The 15,213-nt window shown below is 38.0% G+C and overlaps 1 protein-coding gene across 1 annotated transcript; it reads right to left on the bottom strand.

Moving 5' to 3' along the window:
• Positions 1-543: 543 nt before the first annotated feature.
• LOC136240030 (uncharacterized) lies at positions 544-7,426 on the bottom strand. The gene is made up of 7 exons (XM_066030832.1): positions 6,028-7,426; positions 2,822-2,951; positions 2,633-2,767; positions 2,239-2,566; positions 1,983-2,179; positions 1,736-1,930; positions 544-1,243 (listed from the first exon to the last, which is right to left on the bottom strand). The coding sequence occupies exons 1-7, from the start codon at positions 7,242-7,244 to the stop codon at positions 1,103-1,105; spliced, it is 2,343 nt and encodes a 780-aa protein (XP_065886904.1). The 5' UTR covers positions 7,245-7,426; the 3' UTR covers positions 544-1,102.
• Between the last annotated feature and the right edge of the window lie 7,787 nt (positions 7,427-15,213).

Below are 15,213 nucleotides of genomic sequence, written 5' to 3'. Positions count from 1 at the left end.
GCCTTTAAATTGCTGCAGCTTCTGGGGGTGCAACCCCCAGAAATTCTACTTTATACTACAGCCAAATAATAATAGTTATATATGCTGTTCCCTACTTCCCCCTGTAGGTCAGGTCTAAAATCGTCACTGAATAGAAAAGTCCCAGGGTTTAGTAGGCTTTCCCTGCAATCAGATCTTATATATATCTGACTATATTGGAGATCGTCACTAAAGGTAATACCGAGGTCTTTGTGCAATTTCTTTTGGGAGAATTTCTTTACCATTGACCCTGTATGGAGTACCGGTAGTTGAATTAAGCTCTTGGCCAGAATTGTATAGATGAATAAATTCAGCTTCGTTGAAAAGGAATATATATTAATTTTGCAGCTCCAGAGTGAGTTGTTAATGTCCTCTTGAAGTTGGTTTATGTCATTGAATGAGTTGATAATCTGAGCTCATTTAGTATCATCAGCAAACAGAAGAGTGAATACTCTCTGGAAGATCATTGATGAAAATGACAAATAATAGTTGCCCACAGACACAGCCCATACAGTTGGTGCATGCTTAGACATACAGCTGTTTAAATAAACTTGAAGCAGGGATTGGTACATAGAGTGTTTGGTATCCATACAATGCAAATTGTAGAAAAACATGATGTAATAGTAGCTACAATACCAGAAAAATACAATTTACATGAATTATGTCTGCTATAAATGTTATAAAATGGAAATAAACCATACCACTAATTACTTGTACATACAAACAAAATTAAAGCAATTAAAATTATCAGGTTGTGTGTTAATTATACTAAATAAAGCAGAAGGTTAAATGTCACATGTATTGTGCATTATAGATGATGTATACTGTCATATATGTACAAGTATCTGTTAGCTATGCCAGCACACTGCTTAATGCTTGTATATACTTAGATATATGCTTATACTCAGTGAAATTTGTGCCTCCTCATTGCACAGTCTGTCACTGTATAAGTTTAGAGTCCATAGTCATTATTTACAATTGCCTTAAACCATGCTACTATGCCTTGTGTGTCTTTTTCGTGCCTCTTCAATGCAATCTTATTCAGTGCATAGCAACGTACAGCCTTGGCTCAGTTGGTAGTCATTTAATTCCATACTTTATTGAATGTTTCTAAAGCACTCACTGCTGAAGGCCTATCTTCACCATTCACTTGCAAACAGCTGCTAACCAGAGTGACAAATGCCTTTTCAGTAGTAAATGGCTGTGTGTTTTGTAATTCCTTGATCTATTAAGAATACATAGATTATCTTATATGTAGCACTTACAAGATACATACCAACTAAATGTGCAAACTACCATATAGCAGGTTTTTCTCACAGATAAATAATTTACTTATGAAAATAAAATCATGTGACACTTAATCTCGCAAGGTGACAAATTCACGATAATAACTTTCTCACACAGATTTATTACTTATTATTATAATAAGTGTTTGTGCATATGGGATGGAAAGCAGTTTGAAAGTTAGCCATGTTTCCTGTATCTGTGATGAATTTACACAGCCGTCTGAATTTCGCCAGGAAACAGGGTAGCATAACAGCTGTCCAACAATAATTGGTAAAGAAACAAACAAAACTTGACAAACAACATACCACACGTGATGAAACATGTTGCAAATTTTAATTTCTAAAAAGCAAAATTAAAGTTCTCTTGAGAAAAATATGCTATATGGTATAGTATGTGATGTACGTGTTTTAAAATTTCATTAATAACATACTTTAGTTGTCCTCTCCCATAGCTCGGTACCACATGGATGAGTTCTGGACAACAATAAAGAAGCTTCTTCCCTTTGTTTCAAAGCTGCAGTCTTCCCAATACAAATATTCAAACACAGACATCCAAATGACCACATGTCAACTGCAAATGTGTACAGTGTTTCATAAGGTCCTGATAGGGTGATGTGCATGGATACCTGTAGTTAATACACTTATCAACCAACTACAACACTACAAGCACAGCATCACCTCAGGAGCCCGATACCCTGGTGTTCCTAGTGGCAGGATGGAGGCAAACTTGATCATCTGGTCAGTAGGCTCTTTTATACCAAGTCCTGGTACAGTACCAGCAGAGTCAAAGTCTCCAAGTTTGACTTGGAACTTTGAACTACAATTACAGTAGAGTGGATTACACTTGCATCTCATCTTGATCATTATGTTGCTGGCTGTGTAAAACATGTAACAGATTTGTCATTTCAGTTTCTATACATCTGACGTCATTTACCTTTCACGTCTCTATGTACATAACCATTAGCATGAAGATATTTGAGAGCTTCAAGTGTCCCAGCAAGTATAAACTTTATATTGTTAAAACCTCTTTGCCATTTTTCAATTTCTTTCGAGCAGTGATTGTAAAAGTGTTTTAAGCAACCAACTTCTCTGGCAGATAATATTTGTCTTAAGTCATAATCCATTTTGGGCATGAAATGAAAACAGTAAAACCTTCCTGAATGACGTTCATGTCTCTCTCCCATTAGTACAGCCAAAAGAGGTAAAATGTTTTTATGGTTCAGTGCTGAGTGGACATTGACTTCATTGGAACGGTAAACAGTCTATAGAAAAATAAAAGAAAGTATGATGGTTGTTTTATATCATGATTAGCAACCATTGGTACCAACCTTTTTCACAGCATACTGCTTTCTTTCATGGTAAATAGTAAAGACAAATCCATTGCCGCCTTTACCTATCTTAGAATCAGTAGCTCTTTCAGTGGGTAATGGATATTTTATACTGCCACAAAATCTTTTGTCACACTAATATATATTCAAACGAATGACATTCAGCAACTTTTAGAACACTAAACCTACAGTATATATGATGAAGCCTGTGCTTTTAGTGTTCTCTCGAAAATGCATCCTTTCATCACTTCCATTATCTTCCTCCTCATGTTCTCTCCAAATTCCATCTTTCTCTACTTTGTCTTGTGGTAAGTGATCACTATAAAAATTTACACCATTTTCACATGGACACCCAAAAGTCAACCCAGTTTCTGTTCATAAGCTATCATCACATGATGAGTGATAATTGTCTTCTAAGCATTTTTTGTATTCACACAACTCGCTTTTGAAGCCATAAAGTGAATTCAACCCACCATGTTCAACCCTACTGCTTTAGGGTTGACACAACTTGGTTTAAAGTGACCATATGAAAGGACATGACTAAAACACGGAACGGACTGGGAAAACGGACTCACAAACGGACTGGAAGAAACTTCCCTGAATTTTTTTTTTGCCATAGAAACTCATTATATCGCTGCTAAAAAGAATATAACACGTAACAACCGCCTTAAACAAACCTCTGGACGCCATTAAACCCTGGGATAACTTACAAAGCGCCAGTCTGCCAGTGTGAGCGCCTGTGACAGCAAAGTTGTTGTTTAACAAACAAAATAACACAGACTGTATTTATAGTAGCCAGTTTTTTTTTACTTGTTTTTATCCTCCGGCCCTAATGGCACTCCCTTCCTCCCACACATCTCTATAGAATGCTAAGAAAATATTTGAAAAATTATAACCTACAGAAAAGAACCTACACAGAACCTACAGCATGCCCAGGGTTCATTGGGCAGGCAGGTGCCCCTCAGCAACAGCAAGATCAACTGCTGGAGGCACACACAGACACTTGGATATTGAGCGTGATCCCCTGATGCACATAACTGAAGAACAGAGCAAGGAAAACCCCAAACTATAACGGAGCCAGCCCATCACCACAGAATATGGGTTTATAGTAGCCAGTGCCTTTAAATACAACGTGGTCTCACCACGAAGCCCGGCTATCACCTGTAAAACTGAAGATCAGCCGTCAAACTAATTGCAGCAATAAACCAGACCACGAAATCCAAGTAACATAGTGTCTTAACAGGTTTAAAGCTTCTTGTTTACAAATGCGAAACGGAAAGAGTGCTTTTTACTTAAACACAAAATGGATTTATCAGACTATCTTTAAGCGCAGGGCTTAGTATCGGCTTGAGTACACTTCGACATCGTGTTCAGAGCAGTTCAGAGGTTTGTTTCAGGTCATTGTTGCGTGTTATATTCTTTCTAGCAGCTATACAGTGAATTTCTATGGCCAAAAACGTTTTCAGGCAAGTTCTTCCCAGTCCGTTTTCCCAGTCCTTTCCGTGTTTTAGTCATTTCCTATATGAAAAGGGTGATACATTCACATGCAGCCTTACAAGACCATTTAAACCCCAGTGCGTGGGAGTATCAAAGCGCCGAGCTGGGTTATAACTACCATACAGCTAGACAGAGCGGCGCTGCTACTGTACAATATATTAGTTATCACCCAGTGATAACTAACTTATCACCCTGTTGCGGAGCCACTCAGTCTCTTTCGTGACATCATAATAACCGCGCAAGGCATTGTTTACCAATGGAACAAAGAGCCAAATAAGGAAATATTGATACAAAACACACCAATACAGCTCTTAAAACTACCTAAATCTAGGGGAGTGTATAAACAGTGGAATGGACTACTGGAATGGTGGAATACTGGAATGGAATTTTTTAAAGTTCAATATAATTTTTTACATCCAAATAAGTACAACTCCTCCCCTTATGTAAGCAAATAAATAGGATTCCCCTCAAAGTCAGCTCTTTTAGCATACTTTTCCTCACCACAACACTTGTATGACTTATAACTCAATACTTTATTAATTGTCTGAAACTAACTGTGGTTCAGTTCAGTGTGCAACATGGCACTGCCACAATGAAGTTTGGCTTAAATTTTGTTCTGACATAATTGTGGAAAAGGCTCATTGTAAATGCTTACAAGATAGTCGCATTTCACTTTTCCCAAAGATTTTCACTTAGGTTTCTAGGTTAATGGTAAACAGCTCATACAGGCTCTGCCTTCTATGTTTGTCCTCCAGTGCCTAACTGGTAAAGTTGATAATAAATGAATACCATTATACAGTGAATGTACTTTTACAAGCAATCAACTAGCTAGCTAACTTTTTATCATTTGGGAACAAGGGTTAAGTCAGGAGTCTTCTTGATGTTCCCAATAAACTGCTATTGTGCATGTTCATAACTGACTTTACATCATTACATTGGTAAACTTTGTCTATGGTGAGGTGAATTATGCTAAATAAGCTGACTTCAAGGGGAATCCTATTTATTTGCTTACATAAGGGGAGGAGTTGTACTTATTTGGATGTAAAAAATGATATTGAACTTTTAAAAAATTCATTCCACCATTCCAGTAGTCCATTCCACTGTTTATACACTCCCTAAATCTAGAAAACTGTTAGCTAATCCTTTACACAATAACACTACAAGTTACCAATACGATAGTTTAACAAATGTCAAGAATAGTACGTGACGATTTTCGCTCCAGCAACCACTCCCAACGGCCACTATGGTGAAGAACTAACTTCCTCTAGCTTCATCGTTCTATCTTGGACTATGGTAGCCACTTGTTGGTCTTTATTTTTCTCTTGCACAACACGCGACACCACTATACCAATTTCTGACAAAGGCGAATCGTACCTGGAACCGCTGCTTCATAACACCGCCCTTCGTTACAGTTTGTAGGCAGTATGTAAGGTCTCTCTTGTGGCTACGAAGTAGAATCTCCACACAATTCGGACGAAATATTGAGCACAGTGACAGGAACTCAAACCGGAACTTAATTTACTATCCGCAAACTTCTGCGCACTCCCGCGCACTGGGATATAAAACAGTTATATCCCGTATACTCGGATGATATCATTGTTATTACACTCGTCCTCGGCTCCGCCTCGGACTCGTGTAATAACAATGATATCACCCTCGTACCGGGATATAGCTAACTATAACATAATGTGCATAACAAAGCCATAGTATAACAATAACACTTTCCCTGGGACTACAGCATTACCACATTATGTATGATGTATGTAAGGTTTCCCTCAGCCACTCCCTTTACATAATCACTCTGCAACTCTATTCATGTTTCCTGGGACTTTACCATTACATGCATGATGAGTTGTGTAAGATTATATACAAGAGCCTTCTTGTAATGTATTTATTACCTTTTCTCTTCTTTCACTTCACAATATTTCAATGCTAGCTTCACTCTAGTTACTCCAAAAGAATCTCTTTGTCTCTCCTTCACCATAAACTTGCTGTAGTTTGGTAGTGATGCAAATCTACTTGTATCATATACTGTCACAGTGTTCCCTATAAGTACTGCATATGTTGGCTTGCTGTATCCTGACTTAGTTACAGGTTCACGAACTGTTTCTTCCTTCTTCCTGACATTTGCAGGTGGATCCCAATTATTTGTAATTCGTTGGTTATGATGGCCAAGAGACACACATGGTTCTCTATAGCTATGACGTGTTGCAGTGTTATCTAGTGCATTTTGTAGTTTGTTAAGTTGCACGCTGTCAGTTGCCTTATCAGGGACACTATCAATCCCTGAAAGATTTGAATGTTGCAAACCAACTATCTGGGATTTGAAAGTATTTTGGCTATAATTAGAATTTACACTCGAACCATAACCAGATGAACCCACGGTGGTTTCATTATAGCTCCTTCCACTATCAACACTGAGAAATGACTTGCTGTGTAACTGATTTGTTAAAGACTGTTTGTTAAGGGGCTTGTCTCCACGTAAAAACTGTTGAGGCTGAGGTTGAGGCTCATCACAGTGCCACTCACTAGATGTTCTGAAACAATCACTGCACTGGTTCTCATCAAGAGCTATCACATCGTTCTCATACTCCACTGGTACGTTGAGTGTCATATGTTCAAAGAGACTGTCTAGTCCAACATTGTATCTTTTCCAGGCCCATGTCAATAGCTTAATCGCTAAAAACAAAAGTACAATACTAGCAATACGACAAAATAGATCAATACCACTGCCAACACTGTACTTCGCAAAAAACACTTCAGATAATTCCAACACTGTATAGCTGTAGCCTAACGTCTTTTGTTGTTTTGTACGAGGTATCTTTAATCGATTATCACAACCACCAGCGCCTCCAAATTTCTGGGGAACAATTGTCCAAATCGTCAGCCAGTTCATGCAAACACGAAGCAAATACTCTTTCAAGAGTGGGTAGCTGAAGCAAATGAATCGAATAGTGCCACGCACCAAGTTTGGGAACAAATAAATTGAATGACTGTCGAATTCATGGGAGTCAAGGTCGTCGTTGGGTGATCGATCACACAACTGGACGATGCGACTGCATGGCATCACGGCAACCTGGGGTGCTGGTATCACAACATCCCATTCCCATGACATACTCGCTGACCCATAACTTTCTGCACGCTGGACAATCAGCAGCTAACCCGCTCAGCGAACTCAACAGATTTTCTTTTTAGCTACTACCAAGACTGCAGATGTGGCTTGAGTCGCACTCACTTTTATGCTATCACTAATTTATGTAAGCATTAATCAATAACTGAAAGCACACAATAGCAACTAACTCTACAGTACACAATATTTATATTACAGGTCAGAGTTGAAACCGGGTCGCGGGTCATCCGGGTCACATTTTCTCCGGGTCATCCGGGTCTGACCCGGTTTACAATGGATCACGTGAGAAACGAAATTGTTCGTTTGACGACGTGGAAACTTATAAGGAGAAACGCTATCGCGTAGCTCTTTCGTGAGCCACCCCCACTTATCGCATTACCAACATACGCGAGGGTAGCTATTGTCAGTAGGTGAAGACTTTTTTTTTGGGGGGGGGGGGGGGGAGGGGGGGGTGGGTCCTCAACCTACAGCTAGGCTGAAGTTACAATATTTACTCAACACGAATCGAACGCTCGAAATGTAGCTCGTTCGCTCGCTCGAGACTAGCCGAAACACGTCTCGGCTTTAATTAATCCGGGTCACATCCGGGTCACATCCGGGTCTAACCTGGATTGCTATCCGGGTCTAACCTGGATTGCTATCCGGGTCTAACCTGGATTGCTATCCGGGTCAGTGGGTCATCCAGGTCAGCAGTAGTGACCCGGTTTCAACATTGGTATCTATGGTGAGGGTTTTTTTTGTTTTTTTTTTGCTTAATTTTGTTCAGTTGTCCAGCACTTGCAATCTGTGCTGGGGGTGGTAGGAAAGGGCAGTCCATCAAGCCCGGGAAAAAGAAAAAAAAATCTATGGTGAGGGGTAGCTATTGTCAGTACTGTAGGTGAAGACCTTTTTTTTTTTTTTTTTTTTGTCTTCAACCTACAGCTAGCTAGGCTGATGTTGCAATATTTACTCAACACGAATCAAACGCTCAAAATGTAGACTCGTTCGCTCGCTCGAGACTAGCCGAAACACATCTCGACTTTAATTAATCCGGGTCACATCCGGGTCAAATCCGGGTCAGTGGGTCATCCGGGTCAGCAGTAGTGACCCGGTTTCAACGTTGTTACAGGTACACTCTAATATATGCATAAATTAATCATATTACATCATGTCACATCATGACATTACATTATTACGTAACTCTATTACATATTATAGGACCGATACAGATACTACTGGTGGTGAACAGATAAAGAAAAAGGCATTGAAACAATGCCGTCCAATCGTAGGTGCAAAGCTGGATGCTGAAGCCCTTCACCCACTATTGTGCTCTGAAAAGCTACTTATGAATGCTGATGGTCAATTTTTACTCAACAAAAACAAGACACATAATGAAAAAGCAGCTTATTTAGTGCACCCTTTACCTAGAAAACATAAACAATGGTTCTAGTCCTTCTTATCCTGCTTGCAACAATCCACCCTTGGCACTGGACATGATGTGATCTACACAGAACTGATTTCCACATATAAAAAGTTGGCCAGTGCACAAAATGAATTTCAAGAGGTATATAACACATTATACGATAATACTTAATTATCTTATCAGTTGCAGCAAGAGTGATTATTCACTCTTGGTTGCAGCTACATAGTGCAATGTGACACTCACAATTAAGAACTGACCTCATGCACCTGCATATTAATTAACATACCCTGCATGTTGGGCTTAAAATGTATATTTATAGTGGAAGTTTCCTATAACAAGTGTACTGTATTACTGGAGACAGTGTATGCATGCATGGTTACAAATATGCAACTTAAAAATCAGTCTTAATTAATATCACATTTGTCAACTTGAACAATTGTGATACTTTTTGTTATCAGTTTGTGCTGCAGTAATTAAAAACATTAATCCATACCATGAATTACAAAAAAAAATCCGTGAAATGATCTGACAAACACATAAATTTTCTTAATACGTAGTAACACAATGATTTGTGAAGTTCTAATTATATTTCACATGCAATGAAAATGTCATGAAATTCTGATGTGCATAAGCATTTCATAGCGTATGAAACAATCCATGGTATACCATGAAATGACTTACATGGTACATTCCATGGGGACAATTTAACTCTTCATGGTAAAGTCATAGTTATTTCATGGCATAGTTATGTATGGGGTTATGATAGTCAAAATTAGTTGTGTCTTTTTCCACATGACACCTATAGCACTCTTGTGATAGTCAGCTATTCTCAGATACAGCCAGCACCAGTACAATAACACATCAGCTTTCAATTGGTAGGTGAATGTGCAATAAATATGACACAGTGTGTAATATAATATAGTTTCCTAGGTATCAAGGTGTTGAGACTTGTATACTAGCATAATGTATGTAATAAGTGATACTTCAATACCTTATACCTAACTGCCTGGATTATGCTCTACTATCTAATTGTACAAATCCTATAATGTATAATTATGGTAGATATTTTAAATGGAAGAGTGCCATAATCCAGGACATGAATGGTAAATATCAAGCAAGACAATAAACACCAATTCAATTTTTAACTGTCAACTGGTATGTACGTCACTCTACATATATCACCATGCAGGACATTCTTCAGTTTCACTGGACATTAAAAACATTGCAGAAATGGCGATTACTAATATGGCTGCTAAGTGGTATTTGATGGGTGTCCAACTTGGTGTTGACCAGAACGAACTGACCAACATAAAACATGGCAATCATGACAGCAAAATAGCTTGTTTGATGATGTTTACAGAATGGTTTAATAACACTGACACAGAGAAATCTTGGAATACACTTTTAGAAGCTTTACAATGCCAGTCTGTGGGTGAAAGTTGAAACTTTAGAGTATGGGAAGCATCACCTCCATTACCACCTCCATGTATCAAAATACATGGAGGTGGTAAATATCCAATAAATTTAACAACAGCATCAGGCACTCCAGTATTTATTCAACTCTCCAAGAAAGCATGTAACTTGTGTACATTGGTAAGCCTCAAGACTTTTTTGTCAGGATATACATCCCTCTCATTTCTCGCTGATCTTTAAGTATTCTTTAAACAGGGCTCACTAATAGATATCTGTACTTGTGACAATGTATATGATACAAAAGAATATTGACTAATATCTCTCACCTCCATACACTCCAAAGGATGGAAGATATCAACAATACTTTCCACATACTGTCCAACCTGAAGCACTATGACATTGTCTATGCCTAAGGAAGTCTGTTTAGTTACAGCTAGTGTATTATTGACTGTGCATGACTTTGCATTAGCTTTGAATGAACAAAGCCACATAGAGGATGTACTATTGGATTTCAACTAAATAAAGACTTATTTACAAAACACTTAGCTATCATCAACTCTTGCATGAATTTTGCTATGTAATAGGGAAATTTTACTTTTGATGACCAATTGGAGTGACTGCACATAAATGTTGCATGCCCGATGCAGTTATTACAATAAATGGGGTCTCGATTCAAACTATAGCTAGGCTTTGTTTTGGACCTCTTTCATAGTTATCATAATAAAATTTGTGACTTGACTTCTAGCTGAGATCAGTTTTGATTTATTTTTCCAGGCCAAAATCACAAAAACTTTTAGCCCCAAATTTGCTCTAGCACACATAACATCAACATTTAGAGAGGTATCCCAGTGAGTTCATTCAGTTCACTGTTATTTTAACTAATGGTACAATTCTGTATACTCCACAGTGTGATTGTCAAGCTTTCAGCCCTTCAGCTACTACAGACTATACAAGACTTTGTAATATGTAGCTTTGAATGGATGAAGCCAAAAACATGCTGTATATTAGATTTCAGCCAAAGCTCTGATTAAGAATTCATAATGCTTGAAGTGTGAACAGCAGCTACATTGTATAGAAGATACAGTTAGATGACTATCTTTTTGACAAATCATATGCCACACACGCACATATGTACACCAACCACACATGACCTCATACCACACACAAGTACACACACACGCATGCACATGCACACACACACACACGCACTCACACACACACACACACACGTGCACGCATACACACACACACACATACACACACATGCACATACACACACATAAAAGCAAGCCTTCGGCTACCATGTTAAACAGCCATGCCTACCCAGTGAACCAGTCCTTGGATATGCTGCTCGGAAGATTTTAAATTAGTGCAGGCAAATCCTCCTGCCACTGGGGCAGGAGTAGTAGCCCACAGCAGGATCTACCATATCTAACAGGTGTAGGTGTGGGCACCTGAATTCCCACCTAGACCTTCACTCATTATGTGAGTCATGAACAGTTGGCATGTACACACAGTCACATAGCCACACACACACACACGCATACAAACAAACAAGCAAAGCCTATGCAGCCATGTGAAACACAGCTATTTCCACCCAGCAAACCAGCACTGGGATCACCACCCAGGCGCTTGAGCCTTGTGCAGGAAAATCCTCCTGGGGCAGGGCTAGTAACCCGCATAGGACTGTCCAGGTCTCACAGAAAGAGGTTGCAAGTTCCACAACAACCCCAACATCACTAAATGAGACAAGAACATTAAGGCATTTACATGCTTGCAGTAAACACCAGGTTCCCATTGATGTTACTGCTGAGTGGCCATGGGATGCTTCCCATACAGCTGGATAGACACTCAGACAGGAGCAATGTGAGACATTAAAGTTTCTTACTCAAGGAAACAACAACACCAATTTGGCATAACCAGCCTGAGGCATCGAACCTGGATCATTTTGATTACCAAGCTGATTCTATGCTACAGAAACACACACCTACACACAAACACGCACACACAATGAGAATTAAATCCATGCCACAATGAAAGATACCCTGTATCTATCCCTATAGTAGCTAGTGTAAGGCCAGCCCCTTCACATCACTGCTGGCTGCACTTCAGTATGCATTGTAAGGATTTATTTGTTTCTAAGCATTATAATGCAAAGGTAGCGTCAGAGTAGGTGCAACAATTAAGGTAAGAGCCTCACTATTTTATTTGACTGAAGTTTATATTCTAACTTGATGAATATTAAATGTTTTGAATATGCAGTACATACTTAGTACTTTATAGCAATGATCAACAGAAATAACATAAACCTATAGAACATATTTAGCGTCAATTCCATCCATGTTCAGTGTATCAAAAATTAATAACCAAATTACTGTAGCCATTGTTTTGCTTCCTTTTGTGGCTGCTTTCTAAACTTCCCTTACAGTTTATCTCTTTGTAACACAACTGAAATGTTTTAGAATATAGTTAAGCACTATTGTAAAGGTGCGTTTACTGCCATGTTTTATCATATCCTAATCTTGCCTGTAGATGGCAAAACGTGATTGAGGTAGAGAAAGGGAAATACTAAAATTTGAAATTGTCTTTGGATTATATTGAGGTGGAGAAAGCTGACCGCCCTAAACTAACTGTCTTCAGCAGTATCCTGTATAGTGTATACATCATACAACTGCCTTATCACTTTCACTTTTATACGCTGATACCCACACAACATTGCTGCCTATTAATTGTATCATCAAACTAAGAAAAATGATCCTCTATCAACTACAGGATACATTAGGAATACACATAGTATTAAGCAGTTTGATTACTTAAAAAGTACGATTATAAAATGTGACTGCACTATTAGGGTAGTTGACTGGTCTATCACAGTATTTCAATCTGCTTTTGCAAATCAATGCAAAATGTAATTTTAATTGCCTGAATATACTTGACCAGTTTCTGGAACCTATAATCTACACTAATTATACTACTTACTTATCACACTTACATACACATGCACCACAATACTCATATAATATTATATATCTGAGTTTGTACATTGATGGAAATAAATAAACCTCCCTGGCTCCACCCCTAGTGCATGGTACTGGAATTATTAAACTATAAGGATGAAAGCTTGGCCTGTACACCCTTCAACAAAATTGTATATATAATTTTTGTTTATGGGTGTACAGGCCAAGCCTGAATAAAATATGAGCTGTAGCTACAAATTACTATACAAAACCAGATAAATGATTACTGTAACATCTGTCCAGCAACATTTTAAAATCATTTGCAATGGAAGGAGAGAATCAACAATAAATTGGGGTATTAAAAGCCAATAATAACCTGTTACTAGTAATAGAAGCATTACAGTACAGCCTCAATAAAATACATTTACAAAATATAATGATAGGTTCAAGGGCGGATTTAGGAGGGGGGGGGGGGGTGCTTGGGGTGCTGAAGCTCCCCCCTCCACAATGTTACCATGTGCAAGCTAGGAAGCTCGTATGCATGGGCAATGAAAAGATGGAAAGAGAAGGGAAAATGGCTATAATCTTTACTTAGAATTACTAAGAGGGGTTCAAATTATACTTTTGGTGCAAAACGCTGCTAAAAATCGAAATACTCTAATAGAACAGTCAACTACTCTAATAGAACATCCATCATAATGTTTTTTCAAGAAGTTGCCAGTGTGTTTTCTTGACCTGTGCACTGCTGTCCTCCAAACATCCTGCCATATACTAATCACTTTCTGAGAGCAACTTCTGTCAAATAGTTAATTTCAGTTGTTGCTACGTTGATACTTGGGTTGACACACTTAAGTAAAACAGTTAATTTCTTAGCATGTATACAATTAACAATGCTGTACTATTTTAGAACTGTTAGTTTTTGTTTTATCAGTACCAAAGTTCCATGCTGCATTTATCTGAATCTAGCATCAATTGAAGCTAATGTCATAATGTATTATTATATACAAGGTTTGCACTCCCAAACCTTGAAGCTCAATTTTATAAGCTCAAATGATACCACAGCATTTACACTGTCACATTATAAGGGGGTTAGTTGTCTAGTTGTATATGTAAGTGACTTTGGACTCTGATTGTAAAAAATTAATATGCTGATGGGGCCATATAGTTTAAAAAGTCAGATTGAAATAGTAACAGAACAGTCTGTAGCTATATATACTACAAAACTGAAGTTATTTTTGTGTACATTTTAAATCTCTACAGTGACCTTAAGATCTAATCCTGTGTATGTCTTTGGCAATCCACTGTTATGTATTGCCTTATAATCCAATAGCATTTAAAGTGTAGTTCTGTTTTTCTAAAATTGCTTACAACTGAACTCATCCATCTTGTACCCCCACAATCTTTCAGTACAATAGAGTATTTGGTTAAAAATAGCTTCCAGATTCAATCTTGTGATAGCTATATTCCAAAAATTTCCAGAGGGAGCATCACCCCAGACCCCCCTAGCTGGAAAATTCTACGTATGCATACTCTATACACTACATGGTGAGTGTATGCCCTCTCTTCATTGTTACTGTTTGGACGTTATAGTTTGAGCCATGAGACTGTAAAGCACACTAGCTATACCTTTAGCCAAGCAATGCACTAAATTTAGCAATCTTGTATATTGATGGATTCACCATATAAATTTTATTATAATATAGTAATCAATTAGCAAAAAACCAAACTCTAAAATTGCTAAATTATAAAACCAAACTCTAAAATTGCTAAATTTAATGTACCATTAAATTAAGGTATTTCAACACAAAATTAATGGCAAGTATTGATCATGTGTAGCTACATTCTTCTCCTTCCTGTTCTTTATGTAAAGAATATATTTTAGTTACTGGCTGTGCCCTTATATGACAGCTAGTAGCTATTACAACTGTTCTGGAATAATGGTGTCATTTCATCATTATTACACTGAGGTGCAACGTGACTCACAATGCTTTACAAGCATTGTGCATGAAAGCATTGTGAATCACTTAAACAAAGTGGCATCATTTTTCAGTCAAAAATATTGCCAAATTTTAATACTGAATAGGCTAAATTTGCAAACTTTTTCTATGGGGGCATGCCTCCAAACCCCCCTAGATAGAGCATGCATACTCTGCATGCTGAGCACTATAGCTAGTTGTATTAA

Source organism: Dysidea avara, chromosome 1 (genome assembly GCF_963678975.1).
Source record: "Dysidea avara chromosome 1, odDysAvar1.4, whole genome shotgun sequence".
Taxonomy (NCBI): domain Eukaryota; kingdom Metazoa; phylum Porifera; class Demospongiae; order Dictyoceratida; family Dysideidae; genus Dysidea; species Dysidea avara.
The sequence above is the reverse complement of the archived record's forward strand: the minus strand, read 5'-3'. Positions and strand labels throughout refer to the sequence as shown.

Bases quoted from the DNA above. Each gene is read 5' to 3' on its own strand.
- LOC136240030 (XM_066030832.1), bottom strand. From the start codon at position 7,244: ATGTCATGGGAATGGGATGTTGTGATACCAGCACCCCAGGTTGCCGTG. The intron at 2,768-2,821 runs GTAGGTTTAGTG...AATATATATTAG, and splicing joins CAGGCTTCATCATATATACT to TGTGACAAAAGATTTTGTGG. The intron at 1,244-1,735 runs GTATGTTATTAA...TATTCTTAATAG, and splicing joins TATGGGAGAGGACAACTAAA to ATCAAGGAATTACAAAACAC.